The following is an 11,464-nucleotide window of genomic DNA, read 5'->3' as shown; positions in this document are numbered from 1 at the left end:
AGGGGGACTTTTGTTTTTTTTTTTTTTTTTTTTTTTTTTTTATGTAGCTTTAGTCCATCAGAAAATTATAAGATCTTCTTCATCGGTTTAGTGTGCTTACATTTCTTTTTTAAACTAGATCTAAAAGAAAATGTTTAATATTTAAAGCTTTTTAAATGCTGAGTATGCATGAGAAGACAGCTACCTAACATTGGCATCCCACTGGCAAATGGCAACCTTCATGAGCTGCAAGAAAGTCAGAAACGACCAAATACCCAGAGCTGAGCAGTAAGAACATATTCTGTGCCAACGACACCGGTGCCGGCATCTAGTCTACAGCAGGGGTGTCAAACTCATTTTCATTTTGGACCATATCAAGATCATATCAGTCTCCTGGGGCATAAATACCACAACATCCACACTGAATTTAAGCATGCCATTCAGAGATGTACTGGCTGGCGTGTTTTGTCTTGCTTGCATAACCCAAGCGTGGGCACAAGGTCACAGACTGAAGGCTGGACAGTCTCCTCTCAGATTTTCTGATAGAAAGCAGAATTCAGCCTCCACCATTTATAGAAAGTTGTCCAGGTCCTTTAACAGCAAAACAGCCTCACATCTTTCAAAAAGGTTGATTTGTTGTTTCATCAGCCCACAGAAAATGTTCCCAAAAGACTTGGGTATCAGGAAGTTATTTTTCTATAGAATGTTTTTCTGGTTATTCTAGTTATTTTTTTGGTCAGCAGTTTTTGCCCGATCTTATTTTTATTGTTGAATGATGGACACAGAGACAAGTGAGTCCTGCAGTGCTCTTACTGTGGTTAACTGGAGTCCCAAATGAACAGTGTGATGTTGTGATTGCATGGTGAGCTGAAAAAATCATTGACTGGGAGGCTGGCAATGTTGTTGGATTTGAATGAAAGCAAGTTTTGCACACAGAGGCTTCATTTTCCCTTCATTGACTTAAGAAAAGACAGTGTTAGCATTTCTGCAAGGTGGAGTTCAGCTGTTATTTACTTGGGAGTCTGTATGAAGAATGTACTTACACACATTTACAAAGCAGTCATGACACAGGACTTACTCTAATAGCTTAACACTGTGTTGAGTCAGATGTCCTTGGTGTGGGTAAGGGCTGTTGAATTCAGATATTTCCTTATGATTAGAAATCATTGTTGAAGCCTTTCCCTCTCTCACACATACTTGTTAATTTCTTCAAAAACAGCACACTGACCTTGATCTGTGTTGGATTTGAATTATCAGAATAATTTCAAGGTTTATGGCTGCAGTTTTCTGCTCTGCAGCACGGAAAGGCAATAATTTATCGTCAGAAGTTAACAGGGTAATTGATTATTACCAAGGACACGTTGACTACTAGACCAACAGCAGAGATTTTTGGAATTCAAGGCTCATTCTGCTGCCTGTGGGATTTTTAATATTAAAGTCTAATATAAAGCAGACTTCCAGTGGGGATGTGATGACTCTAGTTCAGACAGAAGTTATTGGATGGATTGCCACGAAATGTGCTTCTGACATTTATGGATCTCAGACAATGAACTGCAGTGACAGTTTTGATTTTTTGAGAGGACGACAGAATTGATAATTGATGAATTTCTGCCTGTCTAACAGATCCTTTGGAAGAAGCGTAAAAACCATCTTTTAGTTATTAAATGAATCAGTTTTTAACAGTGTATCTTTAATTTAATGCCACAATGTAATACCACCATAATAAAACATGACTTTAATGTTTACTGCACTATTATAAACTATTCCCCTCATCTTTCCGATATTCCATTAGTACACATGTGAATGTGAGTAACAAACCCCCACAGAGGCGACTTATGGCAGCTGTTAGGCTTTGTTAAATCTCTTTTCATCTCAGGGGATGCTTTTTGTTAGAGATGGATTAAATCTTTTTCCTCATTGACTCACTATGAAAAACAAACATCTCTGACATGAATTTTACATTGAAGCTCCACAGAAAGCAAAGGGAGCCTGCAGAAAGACAATTAATTTTGGGTTCCTCATTCCACTTGTCCTTGGATTCATTTTTGCCAAACATGCCTGGACTGAGACCAGATAAAAATGTTAATCAGCAGAGCATGGCCTTAAAACAAGTTGAACCCAGTTTGACAATTATGCATGACAGATTTCAGGAGCTAGAGTGTCTTTGCCAAGCAGCTGCTGATGAAAATCTTAAGATTTACAGAAACAAATTTGATTTTCTCAGTGGAGTTTAATCACTACAAGACAAAGTGGTCTCCAGAGGAAGGGGTCTAATCCAAAACTTTGACTTGAGTTGTAGCTAAAGAGATTGCTTTGGAAAATAAATCAACTAAAATTAAAATTTTCATATCACAAAGCTATCACATAAGCTGTGTTAGCACCTTTGACCTGAAGCCATAAACATTTTGACATAAAGTTAAGGATATTTTACATTCTATTTGTCATATGATGATTTGCAGCTATGAATGGACAAAATCTGTTAGTGAACTTGCTGCGTCTTTGGAGAAGCTCCTCAGTGTAAAATAAAAGGATCAAAAGATTAAGACTAAGAGTATAAAAACACTTCAGTTTTTGCTGCATCTGCTGAAATCCTCCAGTCTTTAACATTCACAGGTTAAGGTGTTAGTCCTCTGCGCTTGTGCTGAATGCAAAGTGTTAAACTGATGAATATGCAGGACAGCTTGTGAATTTCTGTGTGTGTGTGTGTTTTTACTTTACATATACTTGTGTGTAAGTGTGGACAGAAAACAAATGGTGCCCATGTCGGGCCACACATCACATTTGCTGTTGCCCCTGGTGATGCAGTTACCAATCAGTGGTCTCCATTGGTTACCTAAACATTGTGGCCGGTGTGGATAAAAAGAGAGACGGAGCAACATGGAAACACAGCACCTTACATCACTACGCATTTTTCTGTCACTCCTGCTATTCTGCAAGGTGCTTTTCCAACTATTCCTATTCCTAGCCTTTTGCAGGCCATACCGCAAATTGGATTAAGGTCCAATCTTCATTTTGTTCTCATTCTTTTGCAGCTATTCAGTGGTGCACCATTGCTGCATAACCTAAGTAAGCTTGAGCTTAAGGTTACAAGCCAATTTCCAGCCTTTCTCCTTCAGGATTTTCTGGTTGACAGCAGAATTCATGATTCCATCAACTAAGACCTGAAGCTGCAAACCAGGCATTGGCTATCACTATCACTACAATAGTTTACTGCTGAAATCTTTTCCTTTTTCATTGAAACTGGACTCATATTTTCCAGAAAAGGTTCATAGTTTGCTTTATCAATCCATAGGATACTTTACTCTTCCATTGATGTAATTTTTGTTCAGTGTGTTTCTTATTGCTGAATAATGAACATTAGTTGAAAGGAGCTCTTTGTTGATTCAGATGCTGCCTTTGGTTCTTTTACGGTCTCATGGAAGAGGTGTTGATTCACTCTTGGAGTCATTTTGTTACACTGTTCCGTATTTTTTCCATTTGCAGATAATGGAGTTTCAATACATTTGAAATGGCTTTGTAAACCATTCTAGGCTAATGGATGTTGATGACTTAACTTCTACTCAGTGTTTTATTGATATAATTTTTAGCTTGAGCTCCATTAAATGACTTCATGTAGTTTCTATTTGGATGTTTGTTTGTTTTTTTAATTCTACAGGGTTGGCAGTATTCACGCTTGTTCAATAAGTGGCATAACTTGTCAAACAAGTTTGCTAAAGCAGTTAATTGATGGACTAACAAAGAGAGTGATTAGTTTTTTAAATATTTGACAATAATTGAACCAAAGATGTACATGACAATTGGAGGCTGGCCCGTGTGTTTGGATCCAACATACAAACTACTTTTACTTTAACTGATGAAAAGGTTTCTGCTAATACTGATTGAGAGGCGACAGAAGAAAGGATTCATAATGTGGTGCATGTGGTGAGATGTCATAAAATCAATCTGCATATTGCTTTATAATTTAAAACCCTGACATAATTTTAAAAATATTCCATATTCAAGGTTCTTCAAGCATTATTAAAGCTTAGTATGTGAAAAATAGGTTATTTACATCAATGCATTTGTTGCAAACCACAATAATAAAATGCCAATTTAATATTTTAAAAACATAATACCTTCATATTTTCCATATTAATATTCAGACTGCTGTAATTCCAGACAAAAAGTATTAGTAAAGTTCACTTTCCCTCTTTTAAAATCTTTGTCTTCCCTTCTTTGCTCATTGCACTTACGTTCTCCTTGTACTTTTCTCCTTCCTGTCCTTCATCCCCTCTTTCCTAGCATGGCCGTACCGAGTTTTCCTGGGAAGGAATCAATGTAAGTGTCCTAGTATAAATCTCCCCCCTCCCCCGCCACTTTTTTTTTTAAAATCTCCTGTCATTTTGCCCTCCACCTCTCACCAACTACCTGAGTTTGAGCTGTACGAACATAAGTCGACAGCCTGCTTGTTTATCCGTCCACTCCTTCTTGCCACTCTTTCTCTCCGTCTTATCTCCCTTTGCCACCACCCCTCTCTTATCCCTGTTTCTTCCGTTTTCCACCTGTAAATTCTCAGTCACCCAGCTCCTTTTTAAGTCCTCTACTAATCTACTATACTGCAAGCAATATATACTTCCCATATGTACAGAATCACAGATAACAGGCTGTAATAGGCTTATCTCATCCACAGCTGAGTCCCAGTTTCACTGAAAGCAGAGCAGGATAAAATGCACCTTTAATGAATTGTTTGTGTATCTTCAGCAGAATTTATGTCCACCTGTAAATTTGTTTTGTCTCAAAGCAAATGAAATTTCAGTGATGTAGCCAAACCTTGTCATGTTATTCTTGAAAACTTGAAAAGTAGAAAACACATTTGACAAACATAAACCTGCAAAGCTGTGAATAAAAATAACATATTATGAGGAGATCAACAATTTGATTGTAAAGTTTAGGAGGAATGAGAAAAACAAGAATATGTTTGGGATGTTTAAACCATATGGTGCAATATATTAAGATAGAGCACTTAAGATTTTAACAGAAAATATTTTACAAGTGAATTCTAAATATCAGCTGCTTGGCAAAGTGAAGAGAGGGAACAAAACATACAAAATTAATACTTCAAAATTATTCTTATAATGTATTTATAAAAAGAAATGTCACCTCAACAGTAACTCATTCTAGTCAATGCCAAATGTTTGGAAGTGGATGTCGGATTATCCATGTAGTAAAGAGATGATGAAATGAGATGTTACATAACAATATGCACCAGATATTTACAGTACATATGCTTTATCAAAAGATTTTTTCGTCCAAATGCCTGATAATAAAGTTCCAAAAAAAAGAGTTATTTTTCAAATTCAGGAATTTGCTTACATTTACTTAATATTTGATAGATTTACCTTTTGATTTGTATGACTTGGGTCTAATGTTTGGGGTCATCTTAAAGCTTTCAGTTGGACCGAGATCAGAGCTTTGTTATGGATGACCACTCCACTTTGTAGCTAATTTAGTGGTATGCTTTGTGTCGCTGTCCACTTGGAGGACACAGTCGAGATGAGCTTCTCTGTTGCCGCCTTTTCCCTTCAAATGTAAGGACGGTTCCTATAATCACACATATTAACCTTAGAAATGGCAAAATGTTGTATTCTGTTCATTATATTTGTGAAACAATTATTTATTCAGGCTCAATTTTTAAAGTTTCTCAGCTTACCATGTTACCAAACAGTTGGCAGTTCAGTCCAGAAACCAAGATTAATGGGAGCTATGGTAAACGGTCTGCAGCTGTATAGCGGTACGTTGGTGGTTAATAAAGCTTCAAGAGTAACACTAAAAGAACACTAAAATATGGATGAAAAGTACCAAATGAATGCAGTATCTCAAGTTTTGCAGTTAAGTAAGGAGGTTAGATCAGAAGATAATGTATTTGTTCATCTGATTCTTCTTTTATTCAGTCATCCTGCTGTAGATTTGCTGCTGTGTTGTGAAAGATCATGAGGCCGTTTCACTGTACAGATGCAAAGCTAGATCTCAGACTAAGTTAGTCAGGTGATGTAAAACATGATTGAAGAATATAGCAGTGTACAGATAAGTCAATGCTAGATTTAAAGGCTACAGGGTTACAAAGTGATTGCGGAACAAACCCAATCATTGGTTCTTTTTCAGTTATTAACAACTGATTGAAAATATGTTTGTGGTAAATAAAAGACTTTCTTCTTGTGATATTTACAGATAAGCAAAAGTTGGCACGTTGTTTCATAGCCATTATATTTTAATGTTTTGACAATAATATGAGTATTTCTTTTTTGATTTATGTAAGCAAAGCTCTTATTGGGATTTTCTCTTCTGAAAACACCAGCTTAGTTACTGGAAAGCAATCAATGAACCAAAAAGCCTTTCTGGTTTGATAAACTGCTGCAGATGCTTTTCAGAAATCAGTATTGACTTTTTGTTAGTATGTTCATCCTCAAGGGTAGCAAAGTACCAAAATATGTGTTTTTATAGAAATGTTTAAAGAAAAAAAAGTCACTACTTTATGTTTAAAGATTACATCTTTTAGCAGCCAGGAAGAAAACAGTGACTTTAGCTTTCAGAAAGCATAATCAATCTGCTGCAGCCAGAATTGTAATTGTTTACTTCTCTAATTTCTGTTTTTTAGTAAGTTTAGTTACAACTAACAGGTGTCATGTTTTATTAGTCACAGTGACTTTTTCAATGTTTTTATCTCATATTTTATCTACAATCTTGTTTATTTTTATTTGAGTTAAGTAACATTCAGTTTCATAGGCAACTTAACAGGTTTTGTTTTACTCAGAAATTAACTTTTAGCTATGATGATGCAATTGGTTACAATATCTGGTTATACCCTGAAGAAGATCCATGGAAAAACAAAATCTAATGATGAAAGATTTTATTATAAGTAAAGATGCAATGATCAGAATTTTGTGGTTAATTCTGGTCTAGTTTTGTATGTCGTTAGTTTACCTGAAGAATTTTGCCAACATTTCCAAATGTGTCATGAAAGAGAAGGCTTGAAAACTCAAAGGGCAAAATAGAAAACTTTACTTTGTTATCTTTGGCCTTCCTGTTATCTGGTTTAGATCCTGCTCTCTTTTCCTGTCTGACAAGCTGCAATAAAGTTAGTTCTTGATGAGCTGTAGAAAATGTATATATTTTTTTCCTTTTAAAAATCTTCTTACTTCTCTGTGCATTTGCTGACTTTATTTTTAAATACCTCACTGAAAACTATACCTGATGATGCCGATGTATGGTGGTACGGTGTATTTAATTACAAAAAAAAAAAAAAACACCTGAGATTTTTGAGTTTCCAAACATTCAGGCTTAAAACCGGCTGAATTCAATCACCAGCCAACGTTGCTGTGAATTTCTCATTATCGTTCAAACATTTCCTACTTAACTGTTATTTGCCTATTTAACAACTACTACATGCGCCACATCTTTAATATTATTCTGTGCAGAGAATCCTTCTTCAATTGGGGTTGATGCATTTTAAATCACTCAAACCTTTGCTGCATCACTTTTACATCGTCAGTGCTCCTTTAGCTATCATATGGTTTTCTTCTTAAATCAAAGATGCTAGTATTCAGGTTACAATGTGCTAAAATAATTAACCCTCCTTTCTTATTTTTTTCCCAGTAACCTCTCTCCTCTGTTATTTCATCTCCTTCAAACTGTTCTCTGAATCTTCAGTCACCTGGTCTTTTCATCCCAATTTCTTTTTAAATCCTCTCTCTTATTCATCTTCCCTGTCTATTCTTATTCTGTCATTTTCCATGTCACATTGATTTTCCATCTCCTTATCTTATCACCGACATCTTTCACTACTCCTCACACTTTATCCCCCATTTTCACATCTTTGCTCACTAACATTTGGATTCAACCATGCTGTACTCCTCCCTTCTTTCTTTAGTTGTCTATGGAGGATACTACTTCTATTCTGCCTCGACTCAAGAGGAAGTCCACCAACGCCTACGGGATTGGTGCCCTGGCTAAGTCCTCTCTGACAGGTGTGTCAGGTGTGTGTCTGTGCTAGTAGGTGGTAAAACAGCCCCCATGTTGCCTCCACATGCTCCACAGTGGGTCAAGGGTGAAGTTGTTGTTGACTGTTAAGGTCTGAGCTTTCATTTGTGTAAAATATTATTCTTGTTTCTTGGTGTGATACTCAAATGGTTATTGGTTTCTCCGTTAAATAATCGCCTTACGATCGGATTTAACTTTAATCATCTGTCAACATCTCTGTGCTAGTCAGAATATGTATTATTCAAATTATTCAATGTTTATTTAGCGCCATCTTACAACAAATCTTTGTTATAGTTAGACTGTAACAAACTGTAATTAAATATGTCAGTAAATTTATTCCAAACAAATAAACCTAATCTTATTTCAATTTAATTTCAATTGTTTGCTTGCAATTACATATGCGTGGAATGCTGATCGATTCATTGTCTTGGCTAGTTAATAAAGTTGCTTTTTGCTAAAGAGGTAATGAGATAAATTTATACCATCACAGAGGAGGGAGAGCAAGAAAAGCAACAAAAAGAGAGAAAAAGACAAAGCACAGAGGATTTGGAAATTTAGCTGCAAATCTAGACCATAATTATGTTTCAACAATTAAATTCAGCACTTTGTTTCTTATGGCGTCATCAACATTTTTTGATTCTTGACTTGATGAAGATCTAAGTGTGCTTAAAATAATGTTAAAAATGTAGCGATCAACCCAGTGCCTTCCATTAACATATTTTTGGAAACAGTCCTGCATCTTCATGTGTATGATGTGACAACTTTCCCTTCTTTCTACCATTAACAGCATCAAGACCACTGAACATAAGTTGTGTTTTTTGACTACAAGACTATCCACCAATTCCAACATAATGCTGTAAAGAGTTAATGCAATACCACAAGTAATGATGCAAATCATAATTTCACAGAAAGTGTTTGCTTTTCTTCATGTTTCTTTCTTTGGCAGTAATTTTTTTTTTAAATTAAGTTATCATTTTATGCTTTGCAAATTCACAGTCCCTATTTTACATTATTTTCATTGTGTTATGTTTATTTGAAAGAACTCTGTGGAAGCCTAAAGCTAAAACTTTGCTACTTAACGGGACTTATGAAGAAAACATTTTCACCAAGTCTGCTCAATATTAAATTTAAGTAATATTTTGAAGGACAGGGACATTTTATGTTTTACCAAACTAAACACAAAGTGTTTTACAAAAAAAAACAAAAAAAAAACATATAGAGGAGACGTATAAGCTGTAATCAGTTCATATAGGATTCCCAAAATCAACCTCAATCTCAGAAAGTATTTTTTTAAAGTGCTTAGTAGACCAAATAACCATCTGACACACACAAAGAAAGCACATAAATGATCTCTTCACCTTAGCAACAAATGTCAGATTTTGTAAATCCAGCCTTGCATCAACAGACGACCTTCATTCTTGACCAGGAGGAGGAAAAGGAGCTTGGAACCAACATGACCGCCCCTGTGGGTGCCCCTTCCTATATCACTTCCTACTTTTCTCCTCTCTCTCATTGATATCAACAGCTGACGTCAATGACACATGTCAGAGTCATTGATGGAAATCCAATCAGGTCTTTGATTTCAAAGAAACTAAAGTAAGTGATATAACTTACTTTAACTGCCTACTGAAGCATCACCACAGGCGTGTTGGGGAATGTAGTGTACTGTAATGTGGCAGTGCTGGTGCTGGTGTTAAATATCTGTGAAGTCGCTGCAGTGTTGTGACTACCAGTGGTTGGTTCTTCTTCTTCTGTGACGTCTCTTGTGCTCTTTGCTTCCGACTGTAGCGCTCTGTGCTTGGCATTGTGTATCATCTTCTAGTGTTTGTAAAAAAAAAAACAATTGTTATGTCTAGTGTATTTGAAAGAAATGTGTTGGATTTGCTTCACAGTGCATAGAATCATTTGAATTGCCAAGACCCCAACACCCTCCCTCATCCTTCATCCCCATTTACTCCATTCCTGTTTCCACCCCCAATTAGGCTCCGCAGTAAGAGTTTGATTTTCAAATGAGATTGGCTCTTTTTGTCTTTGGGGACAATTGTGTCTATTTATAGCTCAGCCTGAAACCTGCCCCGTGGACCTGGGGAGTCATTTCCAAAGCTCTGTCTCTGTTTATTCATGCCTGCTTGATTTTAATTACTTTTTTTCTATCAATCAGCCCCTCTGCACCCATTTGATTTAAAGAATATGCCCCTAGTTTGAATCCAGTATTTGCATCTTAATTGGACAAAGATTTAAGAGGGAACCATTATTCTCCTTAAGAAAGCAAAATATGGACCTAAAATTCGATGACAATATTTTCTGGGGGTTTACTGGAATGATGAATTTATCACTACATACAGAAATGTTGGAGCTGCACCAGCTTTATCAAATAGGCTTCTCCTTAGGTCAAGTTACATTAAGGATAGTGACTATTCAGGCAATCATTACATGGTTATATTTTATGTCAATCAGTGAACAGTGCACCGTTTTTAAGAAACTGAACGTCTATTCACACGGTAAAATATTAATATTTTTTGGGTTTCCACTGACAAAAGAAAACATATGAATTCAGTAAATACAACTGGTGATCATCTTAATGCAGAAAAACAGATTTCAAACACGTTCAACTCAGTTAAATTTATTTAGATTAAATTTAACTAGATTTAACTAAAGTAATTTAGTTTAATTCAGTTTGACTGACTCAAACGAGTCTACATTAAAACTTCAAACTTTATAAAAAAAGCAAAACAAATGCAGAAAGCTTAATATCAGTTCTCTAATTTATTAACATTTTAATCAATTTTTAAAAAAAATGAGATTCATAAAAAAAATCCCATAAAAAGAATCTTAGATAATGTGTATCTATCTCATCCTGAGAAAGCACGAGGTGACAGAGGACAGGAATGGTTCTCTTTAAAAAAGGAGAAGCCTCCTCCACATCCAGGCTTTTATAAGCGGACATATGCACTGACAGAATTGAGTTTGCTTGTATTTTGTTGGTCAAATTGCAATATTACTCAAGCAATTTCCCATGTGACAGTCGGAGTGGCAGTGCATCTGAACGGGGCATTCAAGTCACAGCTGCTCTTGTCTTTTTCTGAGCTGTTTTAACTTTTGTTGGCATAAAAAGGAAGTGAATTAAGCTATTTTACATTTTTTTAAAAAAACCAGGTGACTTCCTGGTGCAGAGTGAGCGTATTTTTGTTCTAAGCAAAGTAGGTGCTCGGTTTTACTGATCATCTCACACCTTGTCACTTGAGTTCATGCATTACAGTACATTTAATGCCTCACTGACGTCTTCTGTCATAGTATCTAGGATTAAAAAGATCCACTACATTACAGTTTCTCATCCTCATTCTACCTCCTCTCCATGCCTCAGTTGGAGGTGTAGTTTTTTTTTTTCAGAGGGTCAGAAGATGTTTTGACAGTGTGTGTGTGTGTGTGTGTGTGTGTGTGTGTGTGTGTGTGTGTGTGTGTGTGTGTG

General features: G+C 35.9%; 1 protein-coding gene across 7 annotated transcripts in view; it reads left to right on the top strand.

Moving 5' to 3' along the window:
- Positions 1–11,464, top strand: part of LOC106952223 (uncharacterized) — a 48,748-nt gene that overhangs the window by 27,674 nt on the left and 9,610 nt on the right. For 2 of the 7 annotated variants that reach the window (XM_015040213.1, XM_015040212.1), the window contains exons 3-4: positions 4,261–4,296; positions 7,886–7,991. The exons of 1 other annotated variant lie outside the window; for it this stretch is intronic. In XM_015040213.1, coding sequence (XP_014895699.1) covers positions 4,261–4,296; positions 7,886–7,991 — 142 coding nt within the window. Of the gene's footprint in view, positions 1–4,260; positions 4,297–7,885; positions 7,992–9,524; positions 9,592–11,464 lie in introns of those variants that run through there. 4 more of the 7 variants (XM_015040216.1, XM_015040215.1, XM_015040214.1 and 1 more) reach the window with 3 other exon arrangements.

The sequence above is a fragment of the Poecilia latipinna genome, unplaced genomic scaffold (assembly GCF_001443285.1).
Source record: "Poecilia latipinna isolate Pla-1442-1.1 unplaced genomic scaffold, P_latipinna-1.0 Scaffold500, whole genome shotgun sequence".
NCBI classification, from domain to species: Eukaryota; Metazoa; Chordata; class Actinopteri; order Cyprinodontiformes; family Poeciliidae; genus Poecilia; species Poecilia latipinna.
This window is presented reverse-complemented; position numbering and strand designations above follow the sequence as displayed.